The sequence below is a fragment of the Macaca fascicularis genome, chromosome 13 (assembly GCF_037993035.2).
Source record: "Macaca fascicularis isolate 582-1 chromosome 13, T2T-MFA8v1.1".
NCBI lineage: Eukaryota > Metazoa > Chordata > Mammalia > Primates > Cercopithecidae > Macaca > Macaca fascicularis.
Genome location: NC_088387.1, coordinates 35,027,221 through 35,052,437, shown reverse-complemented (window position 1 = coordinate 35,052,437; position 25,217 = coordinate 35,027,221). Strand labels below are relative to the sequence as shown.

The 25,217-nt window shown below is 39.1% G+C and overlaps 1 protein-coding gene across 6 annotated transcripts in view; it reads right to left on the bottom strand.

Moving 5' to 3' along the window:
* The window catches only part of LOC102131403 (charged multivesicular body protein 3-like), a 119,795-nt gene that overhangs the window by 30,570 nt on the left and 64,008 nt on the right, over positions 1 to 25,217 (bottom strand). For 2 of the 6 annotated variants that reach the window (XM_045368934.3, XM_015433455.4), the window contains one exon: positions 6,688 to 6,748. The exons of 1 other annotated variant lie outside the window; for it this stretch is intronic. In XM_045368934.3, coding sequence (XP_045224869.1) covers positions 6,688 to 6,748 — 61 coding nt within the window. Of the gene's footprint in view, positions 1 to 6,687; positions 6,749 to 6,923; positions 7,274 to 14,724; positions 15,903 to 25,217 lie in introns of those variants that run through there. 3 more of the 6 variants (XM_065526842.2, XM_065526843.2, XM_005575367.5) reach the window with 3 other exon arrangements.

Sequence of the window (25,217 nt, the reverse complement as noted above, 5' to 3'; positions counted from 1 at the left end):
TTTTATCTTCTTGCTGTATTTAATCTTTTATTAATATATAATATCCTTCTTTGTCTCATATAATCTTTATTTAAAGTCTGTTTTATCTGATAATAACATAGCCGTTCCTGCTGTCTTTTATTTACTATGTCCATAAAATATCTTTTTCCATCCTTTTTGCTTTCAATCTATTTGCATTTTTGGATCTAAAGTCTTACTCTTGTAGACAGCATATATGTTTTTAAATATAAGATTATGTTTTATAAAATTCATTCTGCCAATATCTGTTATTTGATTGGAGACTTTAAATCCATTTACATTCAAAGTAATTACTGTGGGCTGGGCACAGTGGTTCATGCCTGTAATCCTAGCACTTTGGGAGGCCAAGGCAGGAGGACTGCTTGAGTCCAGGAGTTCCAGACTAGCCTAGGCAACATGATGAAACCCTGTCTCTACAAAAAATACAAAAATTAGCTGGTGCAGTGGCATGCATCTATAGTCCCAGGTACTTGGCAGGCTGAGATGGGAGGATTGCTAGAGTCCAGGAGGTCGAGGCTGCTGTGAGCCGTGTCACGCCACTGCACTCCAGCCTGGGTGACAGAGCAAGACCCTATCTCAAAAAAAAAAAAAAAAAAAAGGAATTATTGATAAGGACAAATTTTCTTCTGCCAACCTGTCATTTATTTTCTGTATGTCATAGCTATTTTGTCTCTTATTTCCTGCATTAATGTTTTCTTGTGTGTTTACTTGATTGTTTTGGTAATGAAATGTTTTAATTCCCTTCTTATTTCCTTTTGTATAGCCATTTTCTTTGTGGATACCACAGGGATTACGCTTAACATCCTAAACTTATAACACTCTAATGTGAATTTGCATGAGCTTCTTTGTTTTTGAGTCTCACTTTATCACTCAGGCTAGAGTGCAGTGGTATCATGATCTCAGCTCACTGCAACCTCCGTCCCCCGGGTTCAAGCAATTGAACCCACTGCTTTCTGGCCTCTAATGTTTCGGATGAGAAATCTTCTAAAATCTTATGAGGATCCTTTGTATGTGACAAGATGTTTCTCTCTTGCTCCTTTTAAGATTTTCTCATTGTCTATGGCTTTCTACAGTTTGATTATAATGTGTCTTTCTTGGCGAGATCTCACTTGAGTTTATCCTACCTGGAGTTCACTGAACTTCTTGGAGGTTTATATTCATATCTTTCATCAAATCTAGGAAGTTTTCAGCCATTTCTTCAAATACTCTTTCTGCACCTTTCTCTCTCTTTTCTCCTAAAATTTCCACATTGCATGTTGGTCTACTTGATGATGTCTGACAGGTTTCTTAGGCTCTGTCCATTTATTTTTTATTTTTTATTTTTTTTTATAGACAGGGTCTTGCTCTGTTGCCCAGGCTGGAGTGCAGTGGCATGATCATGGCTTACTGCAGCCTCAAGCTCCTGGACTCAAGTGATCCTGCCTCAACCTCCTGGGTAGGCAGGACTACAGGCATATATCACCACACCTGGCTAATTTTTGTTTTTATTTTTTGCAGAGATGAGGTTTTGCCGTGTTGCCCAGGCTCGTCTCAAACTCCCGGCCTCAAGCAACACACCTGCCTCAGCCTCCCAAAGCGTTGGGATTATAGGCGTTAGCCATTGCAGCCAGTCTCATTTTTTTCTTCTGTTCCTCAGACTTCATAATTTCAATTGTTTTATTTTGAAGTCTGCTGATTCTTTATTTTACCTGCTCAAATATGCTTTTGAATCATTCAAGTAAGGTTTTCACTTCAGTTATTACACTTTTCAGCTCCAGAATTTTGGTGTTTCTTTTCTTGTTTTCTATCTTTCCATTGATATTTCCATTTTATTCCACTGTTTTTTTTTTAACTTAATCCACCTCTTCCTTTAGTTCTTTGCACATCTGTAAGATACTTGCTTTAAGTGTTTGTTTAGCAAATCTACCATCTAGTCTTTCTCAGCAACAGTTTCTAGTGACTTACTTTTCCCTGCTTTGAGGAGGCCATATTTTCCTGTTTCTTTGTATGCCTTATGATTTTACTGAATGTTTGAATCTTCTAAAGTGATAACTCTGGAGATCAGATGCTGCCTCTTCCCCAGGGCTCGTCAGGTTTGGTTTTGTTTTCTTTTTTGTTTTTTAAAATTGGCATAGGATTTCTGTGGTAAAGATCAGCACAAGGTACAAACTCAAGGTCTTCTGAGCTATTTTATGAGCCTGTACCATTCCCTGGGCATGCACAGTGACTTCTATATTCCCTCATATATACAGCTACTTTTGAGTAGCCTAGCTCTTGATGACAGAAATGTAAAATGGCACAGCTGCCATGGAAAACAGTAAATGGTTCCCCCTAAAATTAAAAATACTATTATTATTTGATCCAGTAATGATTTCATTTATGTATGCAAAAGTACTGAAAAGAATTGGAAGCAAAACAGGTATCTGTACATCCATCTTCATAGCAGCATTATTCACAATAGCCAAAAGGTAGAAACAATCTAAATGTCCATCAGCAGATGAGTGTATAAATAAAATATGGTATATACAGGCAACAGAATATTAGCCTTAAAAAGGAATGAAATTCTGATACCTGCTACAACATGGATGATCCTTAAAAACATTACAGTAAGTGAAATAAGCCAGACACAAAGACAAATATTATTTGATTCTACCTATATGAGGTACTTAGAATAGTCAAATACTTAGATACAGAAGGTAGAATAGTGGTTACTAGGGGCTGGGGGTAGGGAGAAATAGGAAGTTATTGTTTAATAGGTACAGAGTTTCAGTATGGATGAGGAAAAGGATCTGGAGATGGATAGTGGTGATGGTTGCACAACATTATGAATGCACTTACTGCCACTGAACTGTACACTTAAAAATGGTTAAAATGGTCAGCTTTATTTTATGTAAATTTTACAATAAAAATAAATAAAAATCAGCAGCAAGACTAGTATGACTCACTTATAAATAAACATTTGGGTATAAATACAAAAACAGAGAGAAATATATCTGGAAAAGGATGATCATAAAAAGTATTTGTGGTGGTTATCTCTAAGTGGTCAAACTTCAGGGCGATTTTAACTTTCTTCTTTCTACTTTTCTGAATTTTCACATGTGTATATTTCACCTTTATAGTCATGAGTACTCACCCAAGCTGACTATTTTCATTTAAGGAGCAGATGAAATGAATTACCTAAATTCATTCCAATTATTGCCTATAATGAGTGTTCAAAATGTGTTACATTTGACTGAAAGCTAAACATGTGGACTACCATAAATCTTCCATGAGAAGCTGAGAACACCCTATAGTTACATTTTGCTTTAAGTTACTTAACTTGTTATTTAAGTATAACATATATACAGAAAAGTAAACATAACTGTACAGCTATATACATTTTCACAAATTAAACATGCTCATGTAACCAGGACCTAGATCAAGAAACAGAGTATCACCAACATGCCACAAGGCCCCCTTATGTCACCTTTAATCCACCATTTGCCCCCAATAAGCATAGCCAATAGCTTGACTTCTGAGAACATAAATTTGTTTTGCAGTTGCTCATTTTTATACTAGTATTTCTTTTTAAATCCATTCACCTTGACTGCTAGTATAAAACCAAATGAAAAACCAACTGCTACGATAAACCTTCATATGCTTTCACAAGTAACATTTAAAGCAATCACATTACTTCATAGTCACACTTTATCAAAGTGCCCCATCCCCCTTTTTGGTATCACCATCAAGTAGTGAAGTCTCTACTGTATGCCAGGTACTGCCCTAAACATTTTACATATATTCACAGATTTAACTGTCACAACAATTCTAAGAGATTCAAAGAAGTTTATATAAGGACAGGTGATATCAGAGTTTAAACCTGGTAATGTTAAGACTCCAAAATCCATGATCTTTTTCTGATATCATGTTAGAGTTAGTAAATTAATAAATTACTATTAATGACAAATAATAGGAAACATACATGAAAGATATTGGGCTTGAAGATCGTCATTTAAAAGGCAAAATGAGCTATGGATGTGAGAAGAAATACAGTGAGCATAGCACAAAAAAGGAATATGCAAGGCTGTGAGACACTAATGAAACTTATGAGGTTTCTAACATTTATTTTTGGCACAAATCAATTATTATAATTGTCATACATTTTACCTCTACATGTTACAAGCCCCACAATACATTATTATTTTTACTTTCAAGAGTCAGTAAGTTAAACACATTCTTAAGAGGAAAAAATAATTTATATTTACTTATATATTTACCATTTCCAGCATACTTTATTCCTTCATATAAATCCAAGTTTGTATCTGGTATGATTTTTCTTCAGCCTACAACCTCTTTTAACATTTATTTTATCGGCAACATATTCTTTCTGGCTTTTGTTTGAAATTATCTTTATTTCACCTTCACCTATGAATGTTATTTTCATTGGACTTAAATCTAGGATAACATGGGGTTGTTTTGTGGGGTTTTTCTCACCATATGAAAGATATTCTAGTTTGCATTGTTTCTGATAAGAATTTAAAAATCATTCTTATCACTGTTTATTGGACCTAAATTTGTCTTTTTTGGGGGGTTATCTTTTTGGTTTTCAGTAATTTGATTATGCTTTGCCTTTGTATGGTTTTGTGTTTATTCGATTTGGAGATGAGTTCCTTGGATCTGCAAGCTTAACAGCTTTCATCATGTTTGAAAAACATTCAGTTACTATTTCATATGATCTCTTCCTGACCCCTCTCCTCCTGAGACTCAAATTACACACATTAGCTCACTTGATATTAAAAGCTCTGTGTTGTTGTTTTTTCTTTTTTCTGTCTGCACTACAGTTTGGATAATTTGTATTACAGGTTGAATATCCCTTATCCAAAATGCTTAGAAACCAAATGTCTTTCAGGCTTTAGATTTCGGAAGGTTTGCATCATACCAGTTGTATATCCCTAATCAGAAAATCCAAAATCCAAAATCTGAAATATTTGGGCTGCTGATAGGACACTCAAAGGAAATGCTCATTTGAACATTTTAGATTTTGTATATCTTCAATTTCACTTATCTCATTTTCTGTAGTGTCTATTCTGCTGTTAAACCCATTTAGTGAGTCTTCATTTAATTTCACTTCATTTCAGATCTTTCACCTCTAGAAATTCCATTTTGTTATTTTCTGTATTTTGTATTTATCTCCTCATTATGTATACATTATCCTTTAATCTCAACATATTTATAATAGCTGCTTAAAAATCCTTGACTGTGAATTCAATCATCTGTTTTTTTCGTGGGGGTTTTGGATTTTTGGTTTTTTTTTTTTTTTTAATCTATTTCTATTACCTGGCTTTTTTCCTGATTTGGGGTCGCATTTTCCTGCTTCTTCATAATAGTATCTCATTGGAAGCTGGCCACTGTGTATGTTTCATTGTTGGGTGTCTGAATTTTGTAGTCTTCCCTTAAAGAGTGTTAATCTTTACTTTGGCAGGCAGTCAAATTACCTGCAAATCAGCCTTCAAGTCTTTTAAGTCTTGTTGGTTAGTTGGTATGGGCTTGTGGTAGCCTTTTTTCTAGGACTACCTACCTGATCCTTATTATTAAGGTGTGACTCTTCTGAGGTCTCTACTGAACATCCCAGAGGTTCAACAAAGTCTCTTTTCTGTGTCTGATCAGAACTCAACCACTTCTCAATCCTTTATTAGCTCTAGGAATTATTCACCTTACAGCTTCCTGGTAGTTCTGTTCCTAGTAATTGTTATTTGCCCAGCCTCTCAGAATTTCACTCTAAGCATGCACAACTTAGTATTCAGTCAAAGATCCTATGGAGACATTTGAAGTTCTTTCTCTGAGTATTTCCCTTCTCTCTGATACTCTGCCCCACAAATTCCAGCCACTCTCTGAACCCTTATCTCTATTCTCAACCCAGTGAAACCACTATGCTCTGCTTGGAATGTCTTTCCATGGGCTATAATCCAGAAAGTATCTCCAAGCAGAATGACAGGGTCATATTAAGGCTCTCTGTCTTTGTTTCTATTCTCTCAGTGATCACAACCCTGTACTGCCAGCTGTCCAATGTTTGAAAACAGCTGTTTCACAGATTTTTGTCCAGTTTTTTTTCTCTCTTGCTTTGTCCAAAATTTTATTTACAATGAGAATGCAAGTTGAAAAGCAATTACTCCTTCATGGCTGGGAATGGAATTTCCCTCTCCAATTCTTTTTAAAGAAAGTGATACTGGGATACCTTTATGATATTAACTCTTCTCCAATCATGAGTGTTAAAAACCTTAAAAGTTTTAAATATTACCATCCCTTTGTAAATCACCTTAAATGGTACTAAACAAAAAAAAAAAAAATCAACTTTATTTATAAACATACTGTCCTCAATTTACAGTCATGCTAAGATAAACAGAGCAGTGACAATGGAATTGTATCCCTTACTTATGTATAATTTATTTAATTTGAATTCCATAAAAGACAATTCTTTATAAGTAGCAAGAGGTTTCTTTTGCTCTTCCAAAATATAAAGTTTCTTCTAACTCATGATCTTTTTAAAAAATACTGATTACAGAATTAAAAAGCAAAATAAGTCAGACAGCTATAAGTAACTGATATAGGAATAAACTATGTCTTATGATATATAAATGCAGTTTATTTTTATGAACTGAAGCAAAATATACCAAGAAGGTGAAAAATAGAAGACATAAAATGATAACTTACCCCTTATTTGCCTGTCCACAACTCTCATTTCCTTTCTTATCTTCAATGACCACTCATTGACCTGGGAAAATTTTTAGAAAAGGAATGAGAAGAAAAGTTGAAACTCCTAACTCAATCTAATTTGACAATTTTGTATTAACTCTACATTTATTCCAGATACAAAATTAAAAAAAAAAAAAAAGCCATTTTCAAAGACAGAGCTTTAGAGTCAAATTTTACTTTTTTTAAAATTTCACCTCTTTTTTATTCACAGTGCACAGGAGTTTCACCTTATTCAAAGATTTGTAGCTGAAGGCAGGCTGTAAGCAGCACTTTATATAAAACCTCAGAAAGAGTATGGTACTCTCTAGGTACACAAAGATTTGAAGAGGTCCAAGTGCACAGTTAGCTTTAAGAGCATCAGAAAATTTTCATCTTTCACAGGTAATCATTTCAAAAACTATTCTGCCTGTGTCATGAGAACTCATCTTTCCCTTTTTCCCTTTAACAATAATGCTTTTCCATTTTACAAAAGAAAAGCATTCCCCTAACCTATGTCTCTTATTACCATGGTAGTTCCCTGACAGGCAAACATTTCTGAAGCACTAAACAGAGGGTGGACTGGAAATGCTGATGGAGGTGTTGAGGAAGTAGTAAATTACTCTAATGATTACCAAATTGTTATGCAAGTGAACTGTTTTCCAATTCTTCACGTTTCAAAAACCTGTAGGAAAACCTGAGTTGTGTGAGTCAATCATTAAAAGTCAATTTTATGCTAAATTACTATGTGCTTTTTAGTACGTGACTCAGAAGTTCAAAAAAATGAGTGACACTGCTATAACTAAACTCCTTCCATTACCCTTTTATTACATCAACAAGGTTTCTCAGCACTTGAGTCTAATAAATCATAAAACAGGAACAGAATTTATGCTGAACCCTTGTAGCATTCATTCATGTAGCAGTCATCCATGGACATACAGACTAAATGGCATTTTTAAAAAGTCCATACCATTAGAAGATGTATTTCCAATAAATTTCATTTTTAATGTTTAATATTGAACAAAATCTGTAAACTATTATGCAACAACAATTGTAATAATTTGTGAAAGTTGTCAGAGTCAAAATGAAGTCACTAGTGTATTAAAAAATCTGACATATACAGCTGGAAAGGCTAAGAGGGTTCTCACACTTGTATACCTAGACAAAAACTATTACAAAAGACTCTGCAAAAACCACAGCCTTGCTTGCTCGGAGGCACTGCAATCTTACACAAAAAATACTTTCGCAAGGACATCTGCCCAGCAACTGCCTGTCCAACCTTGGACTGGCATCACTCTTGTTATTGATCTCTGTAGCCAAGGATAATCATTTCAAAACAATTACATAACCCTCCTTTTCCCTTTAAAAATCTTTGCCTTCCTTTACGTCCTTGAATATATACATAGTTTACCATGGCAAGCACATTCCCACTGCAATGCTGTTGCCAAAGAACCATCATTTTCTTCTAGGGAATCTCTCTCTGCTTGTTATTTAGGTTGACCAACTCCACTCAGAAGAAATACTTAAGCACTTAAAACTGTATGCTCATACAAGTTTTAAAAATCTAATCAGGTTTATGTAGTTTTTTTCAAAGTGAAATTTATATAATTAATCATTTTAAAGTATACAATTCACTGGCATTTACTGCATATACAATGTCATACAACCACCACCTCCCTATACCCTTTAAATAATCTCTTCCTATCTCCCCCTCCCCAGTTCCCTGGCAACCACTAATTTGCTTTCTGTCTCTATGGGATTGCTTATTCTGAATATGAAAGGAATCACACAATGTGTTAACTTTTCGTTTGTGGTTCCTTTATTTAACATGCTGTTTTCAAGGTGCCTCCATGTTGTAGCATGTATCAGTACTTCAGTCCTTTTTATGGCTGGGTATTATTTCTTTATATGTGTATAACACAACTCGTTTATTCGTTCAACTGTTAATGCATGTGCATGTCTGGGTTGTTTATACCTTTTGGTTACCATTTCTACCACATCTCACCAAAACTTGTTATTTTCTAATTTTTTTATGATAGCTGTCTGCTGAGTGTGAAGTGGCATCTCACTGTTTTGATTCACATTTTCTTAATGCCCAGTGAAGTTGGATATTTTTTTTTTTTTTTGAGATGGAGTTTCGCTCTTTGTTGGCCAAGTTGGAGTGCAGTGGTACTGTAGCAGGACGAGTGGCAGACAAAAATCCTCAGACACCGAGTTAAAGAAGGAAGGGGTTTATTCGGCCGGGGGCATCGGCAAGACGCCTGTTTCAAGAGCCGAGCTCCCCGAGTGAGCAATTCCTGTTCCTTTTAAGGGCTCACAACTCTAAGGGGGTGCGTGTGAGAGGGTTGTGACTGATTGAGCAAGCAGGGGGTACATGACTGGGGGCTGCATTTACCAGTAATTAGACTGGAACAAAACAGGACAGGGATTTTCACAGTGCATTTCTATACAATGTCTGTAAGATAACATAACCAATTAGGTCAGGGGTCGATCTTTAACTACCAGGCCCAGGGTGTGGCGCCGGGCTGTCTGCCTGTGGATTTCATTTCTCCCTTTTAGTTTTTACTTCTTTCTTTGGAGGTGGAAATTGGGCATAAGACGATATGATGGGTGGTCTCCTCCCTTATTCCCCCCTTTTGAGACTCTCATTTTATTAGTGGGAGTTCTCACTTTCATTTTCACTACCCATGTCTTCTTGCAAGACAGACTGATAGTGATTCATAAAGCACACTTGTGCTGAAGCATTTTGGTGAACTAAGGTAGTGATGAAGCTTTTTATCATTTGAAGAAGTACAGGTATCAAACAAGGGAGCAGTAGGCAGGTTCCTATTATTATTATAACTCCTATTATAAGAGTTTTAAATCCTCCTAGCGCTGGGAACCATTTTCCAAACATGGCCCCGGGATCAAATCCATGCCACACTTGCATGGGCACATGTGCCAGTTTTGTCATGTTTCTAGGTCTTCAACTACTTGCCCTTGATCATCTATTTGTAAACAGCAATTAGTAAGGTTAAATTTCCCACAGATCCCTCCTTTAGCTGCTAGCAAGTAGTTGAGAGTCAATCTATTTTGACAGATAGCATTTCTCATCAGAGTTTCTTGCCAGGCCAGAATAGTCAAGCCTCTGCTGGTTTTATTAGTGATTATTTCTAAGACAGCTTGTAACCATATGATTCGTTTGATCATGTAAATGGGGGTCCGGTATCCCCACAAGCTGTCTTGTGCCCAAGTAGCAGGCCCATAATATTGTATGATTCTCTGAGGGGGCCATTCATCATCTTTCCAATTTCCTATAACTATCCTTCTCTTTTCACGGGAAGCACAGACAGGGAAGCCCAGGAGTTCGCCTGTTTTTATGGGCAGTAGGAAGAAAGACGGTTTAATAGTGCCAATAACACAACTACTTGCCCACTAGTCAGGTAATCTGGCATAAACTCTATGCCCACATATCCAATATAATCCAGTGGGGGCTGTCCAGTCCCGGTGGGACTCCGGGTGGGTCCACACGGTTTGCAACTTTTGGAATTTGCTGAATGGATTCCTCTCTGTTTGATCTGAACTCCACCAAGTGACTGTTTTTGTGGTACCAATATACAGTTTCTGTCCCAGACAACTAAGTCGTCCTACAGGGTGAGTGAATTCTTTTCCTTCTCTAGCTATGCAATATTGTCCAATAATTGAGGCTTTTAGGACCCAGAAATTATCAAGGTGATTATTTTGAGCTGGGAATTCATCAGGAACTGGGTCTGTAGGTACTAATTCTCAGAATTCCCATGGCCATTGATCTCCCATTACAGTTCCTCCACATACATAATATGAAGTGACATTGAGAGACTGGGCTACATGCTCAGCTAATCGCAAAAACAAATTTCTTGTTTTTCCTGGAATTTCTGGTACTGGTATATTTAGCTCATCATAGAAAGTTTGAAACACTGGTTCAGGAGAGCGTCTGTAAACTTCTCCTTGAACCAAGATATTTACTCGAGGATCCAGTCTGGCCCCATCAATTCCTAAAGTCACACGCTCCCCTTTTTTCCAGAGAGGATCCAGGGGATTGGTTATTACTAGCTCTAAGGGGTTACACTGTCCCTTAGTACAGGAAGGGCCATTTTTTCCTTTCTGAAGATGTACTGGATCCTCTTCATTTTTTTATCCAAGTGACCCAAATGACACAAGACCAGTAGCCACATTCATTTCCATACAGTCCTAATTCATGACAAATATACTTATTTTTGGTCATATAGCCTTTTTCCCAACTAAAAGAGCCACATCCCCTTCCTAACTTATTGCTATTAATGATGGCACAGGCATCAAATTTCAAGGTGACTTGTTTGGGCACCCTTTTTTTTTTCTGTTTTGGCTAACACTTTACTGATATCATTTATGAGTCCCTACCAGTCTTCAGTTCTTAATCTTATTTTAAAAACTGTGGTCATGGGAGGCTCAGATGAGGCAAAACACACATCAGGTTGGTCATTTTCTGGGCTACATATCTTGTATAGAATAACATTATACAAACAAGTTCTTTTTAAGGTTCCAGTACACTTCCAATGACCATAAAATAATAGGACCATAGCAACCTTTTGTCCTACCTCAGTGACTTGATGTATACACTGGAAACAGCCCTCAGTCTGAGGAAGGTCAGTTGAAGTCCTTACTGTATAAGTCCAAATTTTAAGGAAAATGAGTCCCGTGATGAGTTTCCTCATGCTTCGGCCATGCATGGACCAGTCAGCTTCCGGGTGTGACTGGAGCAGGGCTTGTCGTCTTCGTCCGAGTCATTTTGCAGGGGATGGCGAAGCTGCTCCCATCCACGTACTGCTCACAGTCTACTGATGTTTAAGGATGGTCTCGGAGGTTGGGCCTACTAGAATAAACTGAGTCCAACACCTCTACACAGTTATGTTCAACTGGGCTCTCTGATACCAGGAGCAAGGTGGTGGGGTTTAGGGTGTTGCAAACTTCAGTGGTTATGTGGGGATTTTCACATAGCCAGCTTTGGTACTTGGTTAATCTAGCATTTGTTAACCAATGATGTCCTTTGGTATTTATTAAAGTTACCACAGCATGGGGAGCCTTTATATTCAGGTTTTGCCTAAGGGTTAGTTTATCTGCTTCTTGTGCTAACAGGGCCGTTGCTGCTAGGGCCCTTAGACCTGGGGGCCAGCCTTTGGAAACCCTGTCTAGTTGTTTTGAGAGATAGGCCACTGGCCTTGGCCAGGGTCCCACAGTCTGGGTTAAAACTCCAACTGCCATTTTTTCTCTTTCTGACACATAGAGTGTAAAGAGTTTTGTCAGATCAGGTAGCCTTAGGGCCAGGGCCAACATGAGTTTTTCTTTTAACTCATGAAAACCTCGTTGCTGTTGGTTGTAATAGATGTAGTTTATCTAATCTACATTTTTATTAACAGTCACCCACCAAAATATTGACTTAAATCCTGCAACTATTTGATTTCCAGCTTTAAATTGACCTGGTATTCCTCGTGGGACTCCAGTTGTGTTAAATAGACATGAGAGTCGAAAGACCCACAAGGGGCTTCTCTCACTTTACAATGTCTTATTTTTTCTCCCTGTGGTTGATGAAATGCCAGGATGAAAGGGACAGCCATTTGGACTAAACTACAAGTGCCACTCCAGTTATTCGGCAGAGTCCCCAGTAAAGGTCTACCACAATACCACCACACATCTGCTCAGGGATGAACAAGGGCTGACTGATTGATAAGCTCTTGAAAATTCTTAAGCTCATCGCATCCCTTCAGGTCTCCCAGGAATGCTATGTTTCCTCCCTGTCATGAGAGACACGAAGTGAACTTAGTGTTGGGAGATGGAAGCTAGACGGCCCTCGGGGGCTGAACCGCAGGGTGAAGAGAGAGCCTGGCACGACTTATTACTCCAAGCTGTAGAATCCTGGAAAACAGCTGCCATGCAGCCTACACCCGGTCGACTGGAGGACCACCTTAGTGGAAGGGGGACAATCTGGGCCTCTGGCCTGCCATGTGCACAAGCATAACATTTGCTTTTGTTTAACATGCAGATGGAACATTTGATCCATTTTAACCAGGCATTTGCATCTTAGTATCCTGTCTTAATTGCTAAAGTTTGTTTTAAGTCTTTAACTTCTATGATCCTCTAGTAAAATGAATGTATGGTTTTAAGGAAATTACAAAAACCAGTTGGGGCGGTCCATCCTTGCTCTTCAGTGGTCCACAGAACGTTTGACCAACTACAGCATGGAGGCTCTACATCGGGGGGCAAGACTCCTGGTTGGCACTGGGGTCTTTATTGAAATCTCTCTGGATTAAATGGTCCTAGTTTACCCATCCTTGCTCTTTAGTGGTCCATAGAACGTTGGACCAACTACAGCATGAAAGCTCTACATCGGGGGGCAAGACTCCTGGTTGGCACTGGGGTCTTTATCGAAATCTCCCCTGATTAAATGGTCCTAGTTTACCCATCCTTGCTCTGCAGTGGTCCATAGAACGCTGGACCAACTACGGCATGAAAGCTCTACATTGGGGGGCAAGACTCCTGGTTGGCACTGGGGTCTTTATCGAAATCTCCCCGGATTAAATGGTCCTAGTTTACTAATGCCCAGTCTGAGGAGAGTCAGGAGGGACAAAAGTGCTTTTCTGAAATAGAAAGCTGTCTTTGACTTGGCAAGTCCTCACAGGGTATAACAGGGCAAGCATTATATGCAATAGTTTGTGGTGAAATTGACTTGGTTATGTTGCTGACTAGATGGTCAGCAATAGAACAAGGAAAGAAGAAAGAGTAATAGAATAGATGAAAAGAGTTTAATTTTTCTTAGCTTTAGTTTGGTAGAGCTTTCCCCTGGGACTATGGTCCACGACTCTGGAGTGGGTGGCACTTTCTTGACTCAGGTGTGATGAGTCCATCCTTTTTTTTTTTTTTTTTTTTCTGTACGAACGGCAGTCTCGGTGGTTAGCAGCACAAGGTAGGGTCCTTCCTAGGCTGGCTCAAGTTTTTCTTCTTTCCACCCTTTGATGAGAATGTGATCTTCAGGCTGGTACTGGTTTACTAGAAATTCTAGGGGTAGTACATGTGCTAAAAGACTTTTAGTTTTTTGTTTTTTTCAGTTACCCAGGAGGAACCATCAATCATCCTGTCCTGAAGGGAGTTCCTCCTAGGTCCAGTCAGACATCCGTATGGCAATTAAGATTTAGATCTCCTATTAGGAAACCTGCTGGGTTAAGGGAATTATCAGTGGTTAATGTTAAATCATCTTTCTCTCTTTGACTTTCCTTTTGCCTCTATCTCTCTCTCTTGCTCTCTGCCTCTCTCTTAATCTCTCTCTCTCTCTCCTTGACTCCCTCTTTGCCTGTCTCTTTCTCTCTTTTTGCCTCTTTTCCTCTGTCTCTTTCCTTTCTCTCTCTCTGCTGGTCTTTCCTTGCCTCTGCCAGCCGCTTATGCTGCTGTTCTCTGAACCACTGTGTGTTGGGGGTGGGGGGGTCTAAAACCAGCTGTAACCAAGTATCTATGTACCGCAGCTGGTCTGGGTACCCTGGCTTACAGGTTACCTTGTGCCATACCTTTGAAACAGGGGACCTGTCCAGGCTTCATTCTAATGGCCAACCTACCTCTAATGCTGGCCAGTCTATCTTACACAAAGTTTTAAGTTTTCCTGGTTTCATAGTACTCCATAGTCTCCCTTAAATCCTTTTGTTGAAATTTTTCAACATAGCTCCTAGTGGGGTGGGCTTACTTTATGCCTACCCATGTTTCCTTGAGACAAAACACCACACTCACACCACACACACATCACAAAACAACAGGTAAAAAGGGCACACACACACTTTTGTAGTTTACACCAAACCCAAATCGAAACCAAAATCAGAGTATCTGGAAATTCAAGCCAGGTCAAAACCAAAACCAAAGTATCACGCAATCCAAGTCAAGTCAAAAACAAAAACCATAGTGCCAGTACAGGCACACCGTGGGTGATCAGGCCATGCTTCCACTCAAATGGAGTGGGCAAGTTTCAAAGACTAGTCTTACCAAGTTTTAGATGTCTAAACTCCAAGTGCCCACTCCTTCCTGGTGTTCAGCCACTGCGTTGATCCTCCATGGGGGCCTGCCACACATTGCTCAGGCGAAGCGTCTCACTGGGGCAAATGCCTACCCGGGAGTACTCTCAGGATCCGCGTCACTCAGGCTGGTCAGAGTCCCCTGCAGGGATGTTCCACAGGGCAGGCTTAAGCCGCCTAAGGAGCTGCCTTGACCATCCACCAATCACCTTGCTTCCCAGTCAGGGAACAAAGAAATGTAGCAGGAGAAGCGGCAGACAAAAATCCTCAGACACCAAGTTAAAGAAGGAAGGGGTTTATTCGGCCGGGGGCATCGGCAAGACTCCTGTCTCAAGAGCCGAGCTCTCCGAGTGAGCAATTCCTGTCCCTTTTAAGGGCTCACAGCTCTAAGGGGGTGGATGTGAGAGGGTCGTGATTGATTGAACAAGCAGGGGGTATGTGACTGGGGGCTGCCTGCACCGGTAATTAGATCAGAACAAAACAGGATAGAGATTTTCACAGTGCATTTCTATACAATGTCTGTAATCTATAGATAACACAACCGATTAGGTCAGGGGTCAATCTTTACCAGGCCCAGGGTGTGGCGCCGGGCTGTCTGCCTGTGGATTTCATTTCTGCCTTTTAGTTTCTACTTCTTCTTTCTTTGGAGGCAGAAATTGGGCGTAAGACGATATGAGGGGTGGTCTCCTCCCTTAGCGCAATCTCAGTTCACTGCAACCTCCGCCTCCAGCATTCAAGTGATTCTCCTGCCTCAGCCTCCCAAGTAGCTGGGATTATAGGTGCTCACCACCATGCCCAGCTAATTTTTGAGTTTTCAATAGAGATGGGATTTCACCACACTGGCCAGGCTTGTCTCGAACTCCTGCCCTTAGGTGATCCACCTGCCTCAGCCTCCCAAAGTGCTGGGATTAAAGGCATGAGCCACTGCACCCGGCTGAAATTGGACATCTTTTCATGTGCTTGTTAGTCATTTCTATATCTCCTCTGAAGAACTGTTTATTCGTATCTTCTGTCCATTTTTTAATTGAGTTGTCTGTTTGTTGGGTTGTATGAGTTCTTTATACATTCTGATAGTAGTAGACCTTTCATTGATACATGATTTGCAAATATTTTCTTCCATTCAAGAAAGTCTTCTTTCTTGATAATGTCCTTTGAAATACAAAAGTTTTTAACTTTGAAAAAGTCTAGTTTATCTAAAGAATGTGTTTTTTGAACTTGTTCTTAAAGTCTCAGCTTAAATGTTACTTCAGGGAGACATTCCCTGACTCACAGAATAGGTTCAACCCTCCAGGCAGTACAACTGCACAGCACCCTATACCCCCACCTCTTTTGGAGAGCTACTTACAAGTATAGACTATAAGCTCCAGAAAGTCAAAGACCTTCTCTTATTCACCAAGCCCTTGCATAATACCTGGCACAAAGGACAATAAATATCTGTTGAATTTAATTGCATGGAATACAAAATGTGATGGGACAAAAAATTTCAGCCATAAATAACACTTATGTAACAATCTTCAGAAACTTTCTATGTATGTTTTTAAATGTCAAAGAGTAAAAGTTTCATAAAATCTGTCAAAAAGAGAAATTCCTTTTAAACTTATAAAATCAAAAGGGGCTTTGCAAAAAAGAAAAACTTACCTAAGAGAAATCTGAAGAACCAAAATATCCAGTCATGTCTCAGACCAGTGCTTCTCCACCTGAACTACACAAAAGTCAACTGGGAACCTTTAAAAATACTAATTTAACTGGGCCACGGGTAGAGCCCAAATGACAGGTAGCATTTAAAATCTCTTCAGGTGACTGTAATGTTATGTTCAAGTTAAAAAACACAGTCTAAGACAAAGAGCTCAAGAAAATGTATCAAGCAAGTCTCATAATTGTAAAGACCACTACAATAAACAACAGGAAATTTAAAACAGATGTAAAGAAAATTCGACAAATATTAATTTAGTGCCGATAGGATTTCAGTAGTATGAGAGGCCCTTATAATTGATCAGTAAAACAGAACATAAGGAGTACAGAATAAAAAAATCAATTAGTAAATTATACAATATATTTGAAAACCACAAGGAACCTCTAGAGTTTCACACTACCAAAATATTATCCTTTATTCAAAGTCATTCATAGAGAGTCTATTATATGCCAAACTAGGCAAAGGATACTAACACCATTAAGAGGGTATTTTCCATGAATCATGCTGAGAGACGGCTTAAGACAAATAGAAAACAAAATGATTGAATTCCTGTTCCATCCTTCACTGAAATTCATTCTAGGTGGACTGAAAACATTTGGAATGCAAAACTGTGGTGCTTTAAGAAGATAGTATAGGAGAACACATTTATGATTTCAGGTTAGACAAGGAGTTCTTAAACAAGACACAAAAGCAATAACCACTAAAAGGAAAAGGCTTGTTATTTTTATCTATATTGAAATTACAAATTTTTATTCACCATGACTCCATTAAGAAAGTAAAATGTTGGCCAGGCACGGTGGCTCACACCTGTAATCCCAGTACTTTGGGAGGCTGAGGCGGGCGGATCACGAGGTCAGGAGATGGAGACCATCCTGGCTAACAGAGTGAAACCCTGTCTCTACTAAAAAATACAAAAAATTAGCCAGGCGTGGTGGCAGGCGCCTGTAGTCCCAGCTACTCGGGAGGCTGAGGCAGGAGAATGGTGTGAACCCAGGAGGCAGAGCTTGCAGTGAGCCAAGATCGCGCCACCGCACTCCAGCCTGGGTGACAGAGTGAGACTCCATCTCAAAAAAAAAAAAAAAGAAAAATGTTACAAACTGGGAGATAATATTTGTAACCATATAAATGGTAATAAATAAAAGGCATTTACTTATTTTTTAAGAATGGAATTATCACTATTGTACAGTCAGTCCTCTATATCCATGGGTTCTGCATGTGTGGATTCAACCAACTACAGTTCAAAAATATTTTAAAACAACAAATGGTTGGCTGTATCTGTATGGAACATATAGATCCTATCATTATTCCCTAAATACAATGCAACAACTATTTACATAGCATTTACATTGTATTAGGTATTATAAGTAATCTAGAGATTAAAGTACACAGGAGGATGTACATAGATTATATGCAAATATTACCTTTTTCTTTTTAAATCAAGGACTTAAGCATCTATGGATTTTGGTATGGGCGGAGGGACCCTGGAACCAATCCTCCTCAGATACTGAGAAACAACTACATATGAAAATCTGCAGGATAATTTAAGTTTCTGAATGATATTGTCTTCTTCCAAAGAGGAATTCCATTTGCTTCTGGCAAACATACAGCTTAAGTGTCCTGGCAATTGGTTCTTAACTAATCGTAATTAATCCTATCAGGGGATAGAGATTATTTGAAACTGGTCTTCAGTCTTTGTGAAAGCCAGTCTATTTCCAGGTCACTATTATTGCTAAAGGGGATTCTTTCAGAGTCCCAACCAAAAGCCCTGAATATCTACTTACGAACTCCAATTTATTATTTATTTATTTACTTATTTTTAGATGGAGTCTCTCTCTGTCACCCAGGCTGGAGTACAGTAGTGCTCACTGCAACCTCTGCCTCCAAGGTTCAAACAATTCTCCTGCCTCAGCCTCCCGAGTAGCTGGGACTATAGATGCCCGCCACCACACCCGACTACTTTTTGTATTCTTAGTAGGCATGGGGTTTCACCATGTTGGCCAGGCTGGTCTTGAACTACTGACCTCAGGGGATCTGTCCACCTCAGCCTCCCAAAGTGCTGGGATTACAGGTGAGAGTCACCATGCCCGGCCATGAACTCCAATTTTTATACTCCCCAACCACAGGGTTTGTCAAAAACTCTACTCAAATTCTATTTGCCAGCCACTGCATTAGGAATTAGAGGATCTCTTTAGAGGGAAGGTAGTTCCAAGAGATTGGGCTCATGTAACTGAGCTTCCCTTTTCCCTGAGATCTTGATTTTGCAATTTCTCACTGCCCTGGTAGCTTTCAGTGATTTCAAATAGTTACATTTTTTGTTTTGGCAAAGGGTTGGTTCAAAGCAACTTGGTCTATAAACACCTTCATGATTTTTTAAAGAACATGTTTCCTAGTTCTGTTCCATAAAAACGCTTAGAAGCAGGGACACTCAAGTAGCAAGAAGCATCATGTGCACTCAAATTTTGGTTTCTAAATAGCATTCCCGCTAAAAGAAACCACTGCATCTTGGAGAAATGGCCGATTTCAGGTCTCAGGCAAGGAATTCATAAATCACACCAGGATATATGCTAGAAAACAAGGAGGTATTCAAAGATCAGTAAAATTATGCTAAAAGCAGATAGGAACTGGCTTGAAATAGCTCCCACTGACCAAATGTATAAGTTTTTCAGCATCAAACAGAATAATGGTTAGGGCTATAACACACTAAATATACAAAAATCCATGAGTCCAAAATGGTGCTTCTGAGAGGCACAGGTGGAGAGAGAATGCATTTGATACCACTGGATACTATTATACCAATTCTTTATTCTAAATATTAGCAATTAAATAAAGAGCATTAAGCACTTATCCTGCATTTTCAATAGAAACTATATGTCAAGGTAACCAAATAGCCCCAGCTAATAAGAGACAGATCTTTACAGAAGACTGCCAGCTAAAAATGAAAAAGAAATCAGAGAATTAGAAAAATCACCACTCTAAAAACTCTTATAGAATAGCTGATTCCAGAAAGGGACATCTATAAACGTTAATGTGTCTAAGTGAAGGGTTACTGAAGAACTGGACATTCACACGGCGCTAAAATATCACCCCTCAGGTTAGTTACCAGCATAAAAAGGAAGAAAATGATGTAGAGATCTGGTGTGTCACTAACTCAACCAGGTGGCTAAAGTTATTAGCATCATTAATTACGAGACAAACAGACATTATATGCCTCCTGATGTGATACACTATGAAGTACACAGGTTGCCTGTGAGACATTCTTGCTAAAATTGTTTAATTTGGATCTTGTCAAACTTAGACCCAACTTCCATTTCATAGAAAACGCAAAGGGTAGAGAAAAAAGCTAACCACAAAAGGAACAAGATCATGTCCTTTGTAGGGACATGAAAGGAGCTAGAAGCCATTATCCTCAGCAAACTAATGCAGGATCAGAAAACCAAACACCACATGTTTTCGCTTATAAGTGGGAGCTGAATGATGACAACACATGGGCACATGGAGGGCAACAACACACACTGGGGCCTGTCAGCCAGTGCGGGGGGGGGGGCAGTTTGTGGGGTGGTGGGGGAGGGAGAGCATCAGGAAGAACAGCTAATGGATACTGGACTTAATACCTAGGTGATGGGATGATGTGCGCAGCAAACCACCATGGCACATGTTTACCTATGTAACAAACCGGCATACCCTGCACATATACCCTTGAACTTAAAAGTTGGGGGGGAAAAAAAAAAACTAACCACAAGACACAGACAAATCCAGAACAAGGAACATTCTACAAAACAAATGCCCTACTTTACAAACAAGTCTTTATTCTTACAATGCTATAAGTAGAAAGCAGGGGATTTTTATTTATTATTATTATTATTAATATTATTTGAGATGGAGTCTTGCTCTGTCGCCAGGCTGGAGTGCAGTGGCGCAATCTTGGCTCACTGCAACCTCCCGCTCCCTGGTTAAAACGATTCTCCTGCCTCAGCCTCCCGAGTAGCTGGGATTATAGGTGTGCGCCACCACGCCCAGCTAATTTTTGTATTTTTAGTAGAGACTGGGTTTCATCATGTTGGCCAGGATGATCTCGATCTCCTGACCTCACGATCCAGCCGCCTCGGCCTCCGAAACTGCTGGGATTATAGGTGTGAGCCACCGAGCCTGACCCAAAACGGGATTTTTAAATAAAATCAAGTAACAGCCAAACACAAACCTCACTGAATCCTAAGTTTTAAAAAGTTATAAAAGACATACTGGGAACACTTGCAAAAATTTAAATAGGGACTAGATATTCAATGATATGAAGGTATTTTCGTTATATAGAATTTCCATATATTCTAGAGATGCAATATGAAATGTTGCAAAATGTGTTATATTTATAATCTACTTCAAAATGACTCAGCTGAAAAATATATATCAAATAACAGCAAAGTGCTATCAACATTTGATTATACAGGTTTTCATTGTACTATTTGCTGTGGTATGAATGTTGGTGCAAGTCCCCAAATTCGTATGTTGAATCCTAATCCTCAAGGTGATAGTATCAGGAGGTGGGGCCTTTTGAGAGGTGATTAGGTCCCTTAGGAATGGGATTAATGCCCTTATAAAACAGACCCAAGGGAGCTCTTTTGCCCCTTCAACCATGTGAGGACAGCAAGAAGACACCATCTATGAACCAAAAAGCAGTGCCCTCACCAGACACTATATCTGTCAGTGCCTTAATCACAGACTTCCTGGCCCCATAAACTGTAGAATATAAATTTCTGTTGTTTATAAATTACCCAGCTTGTAGTATTTTGTGATAGCAGCCCAAATGTACTAACAACTGCTATTATTTCTACTTTTCTAAAAATTTAAAAATTTTCATAATAAAATTTTAAAATAAAGTACTTGGCATTTCATAGGTGTTCTATTTTAAGAAGAAATTAAACTTGACAAGGTCTTTATGATAATATATACAATAGTGAAATGACAAGTCACATAATTGGAGAAGATAAAGATGTTCAATCTCACTGATAATCAGGAAAAAGCCTGATATTCATTTCATTCCTCTAAGACTGGCAAAAGTCAAAAATTCAGTTAATAACAAGTGCTAGAGAAGATCTAAAGACAAGCAACTTTCATACATTGCTGGTAAATGTATAAATCAGTTCAACCCTTTAGAAACCAATTTGGCAGTATTTTTGTACAAAGAAGTCATATCCTAAGATCCAATAACTTCCCATGTATATAGCCTAAAGAAACTCTCTCATAAATACACAAGCATACAGGTATTAGAATGTTCACTGCATTGTTGTATTACACAAGGAAACAACCTAGAAGTCCATCAATAGAATAAATGTGTGTGTGTGTTTGTGTGTGTGTTTTGACATGGAGTCTCGCTTTGTTGCCCAGGCTAGAGTGCAGTGGGGTGATCTTGGCTCACTGCAACCTCTGCCTCCTGGGTTCAAGCGATTCTCCTGCCTCAGCCTACTGAGTAGCTGGGATTACAGGCGCCTGCCACCACACCCGGCTAATTTTTGTATTTTTTAGTAGAGACAGGCTTTCACTATGTTGGCCAGGCTGGTCTTGAACTCCTGACCTCAAGTGATCCGCTTGCCCCAGCCTCCCAAAGTGCTGGGATTACAGGCATGAGCCACCACTCCCGGCCTTAGAACTAATATATTGTCATAAATTTATACAATCAAATTCCATGGAGTTAAAATACATGAAATACATCTATATATATTGGTATGAATAAACTTCATTTTCAAAATACACAAACAATGCTGAGCAGAAAGGAATCATACCAAATTTAGGACAGTGACTGTCATTCTGTGTGCTGATGTAAGAAAATGGGATAAAGAGAGTAAGCATGTATATAACTGTATTGTTTCCTGAGGCTGCCGTAACAAAGTACTTAAAACATAAATGAGAATCAATTGAACCCGGGAGGCGGGGAATGCAGTGAGCCGATATGGCACCTCTGCACTCCAGCCTGGCGACAGAGCAAGACTGTCTCAAAAAATAAATAAATAAATAAATAATAAATAATAAATGTACTGTTTCACAGTTCTAATCTGAGTATCACTAAGCCAAAATCAAGGTAGCAGGAAGGCCATGCTTCCTCTAGTGGATCTAGGGAAGAATCCATTTCTTGCCTTCCAACTTTTAATGGCTACCAGTAATCCTTAGTTTGCAGCCTCATCATCCAATCTTCAAGGCCAGCATCTTCAATGCTGTCTCTCTGCTCCATCCTCACATTGCCTTCTCTTCTTCTGTGTATTTCCAATCTCCCTCTAAATCCCTCTTATAAGGATACAGGTAATTGCATTTAGGGGCCACCTGAATAACTCCCCATCTCAAGAACCTTAATTTAGTCATACCTGTAAGGACCCTTTTTCCAAATAAGGAACATATATAGGTTCCAAGGATTAGGACCTGATCTCTTTGGGGGTGGGGGACTTTTTCAGCCTGCCACAATGGATATGTTATCCTCTGTTTTTTTAATTTAAAATATTAAAGATTTTTTTTACATATCTAAGAGCGAAATTAAAAGACTGGAAAAATATAACAAGCAAATCCTTAAAAAAAAAAAAAAACAAATACATAAAATCAATTTAAAATAGGAAAATACTGACTCCAGAAAACATTTTTAAGATAATTTCAGACTAGATAATACATTTAAATGGAACAAATTCAATAGGCAAATAGTGAAAAATAAGTTTCCTTCCCATTTTTGACCCTCAGCTACCTAGCTCCTCTCCTGGAGGCAATGTAGGATTTTGTATATCTTTCAACACAATCTAAAATATACATAAAACTAGAAATCAGCCAAAAGCAACAAATACAAGTGACCTTAGATCAAAATCTGCCTATTCCTGTCACTGTCAGCTGAGTATATATCAGCTTAATCATGCTATATTTCAAATGTCCAAGTGTTTTCTCTCACCATTGTAGGAGATTGGTCACGGTGGTGGGAAAAATTGCAAAAAGATACAAACCTTCATGGAAGGTCGGGAGATTTTACAAAAGCTTCAGAAAAGGATTTGGCTGAAGGCAGCCAGATTCTCAAGGGGATGTAAAGAAACTGATCTAGATAAGTTAGTTTACTTAGGCCTGGGAAGCTGGCCTTTAATCATCCGCAGAACTGCTCTCTCCACGAAGGTGGGGGTGTTAATTACCCACAAGCGTGTTGGCTCAAAGCCTTTGTCATTAAATCTGTAGTGAAACGCCTGCAGGGCCGGCTTGTCAGGGCCCAGATTACTACAACACCCTCCTCAGGGTCTGTGAGCAGCCTGGTCCCCTAGGCTCTTTCACTGGATACCTGTGTCTGAGTGCATTCTTTCATCCGTCGTTGAGCCAGGATACGCCGGTGGGACACGGCACACCATCCCTACTTCTGTCCATGAAACAAGCACCTGATGAGCACTTTACTCCTCCTGAGGAAGTTCAACATTATGCCAGCCCAGTGGATGACAGAGAATAAATAGAAATACAATCCTTGCTCTTAAGTTTACAATTTTGCTGAGGACACAAAGCAGAAGAGAAAAATATTCTTTCAGGATTTCCCTGTGTCTGTCTTCTCTCATTTCTTAAATGCTGTCCAAAACTAAGCTCTGGCTCCTTCTCCACTATCACCATTCCCATACAATTTGCTCCTTTCCTGAATTCTCTCCATTTCAGCTCATGGCACTGCCATTCAGGGGGTTGAACAGGTTTGACTGGGGTAGGGTTAAACAGAAACCTAAGAATCACCTTTGCACTCATCCCACATGCAGTAGTTCAGCAAATTCTGACTATCTATGCTAAATATTTCTAAAACTCATCCTATCCTCTCCATTCCCATTGCCATTCTAAGGCTCACATCATCTATCACCTGGGCCACTAACCGGCCTCCCTACCTAAATCTCTTACTTCTAGTTCTTGCCCTAACCCACTGTTCTGAATGCTTCCCATCTTTAGTAGGCATGACACACAGACCTTTATTAATCTGCCCTCTAACTACCTCTCCAATGTTACATCTTACCACTACCATCACTCCTCTTGCATTCCACTCAGAACAGCATTTCATCCTCCAACCATTCTGAATGTTTTCCCTAGTTCCTCTAACATATGTTCCACACTTCTAAACCCTGCATATTCAGTTCACTTTACTAGGGATGCCTCCCCTTTCCTGATTCTATACCTACCTGTCCACCTGGTGAATGCCACTTGTGACAAGACCCAGAGACCCTCCCTGACCAGCTTCCCTTCCGCATTCTGAATAATCACTCCCTCCACTATGGCATCAAAGACTTTGTACATGCTTAAATTATTGCTCCTATCTCCCTATAGTGTTTACTTACATGTCAGTCTCCTCCACATTCTTTTAAGTCATCATATAGTGTCTTATTTTTGTAAACCTTATTCCAATCCAATGCACACCAAAATCTCTCGATATTTGTTGTACGAACTAAGTGAATGAAGCTTTATCTTTTTCTCCAGCTCCCCTTCTCATTTTCTTCACTTTTCTGATAGAATCCACAACCACGAGTCATGACCCAGTCTAAGAACATAAGTTAGTCACATGATTTAAGAATTCGGATGCCACGGAAGGGGGCACTCTACCCCAAGACTAAATTAGTGAAGTCCCTAAGTAAGACAGAACAATTTTCCCAGCAGAACCTCAAGTCTAAGAGAAGAATCTCTTTCCAGCAGAATTCCATGTCCTCCTGATTCCCACCCCAAGATTGTCACAGGTTTCTAAATGGATTTTAAGGCATCCTCATCCTCAGCAGGCCCAGTCTGGTCTTTACTTGCATCCT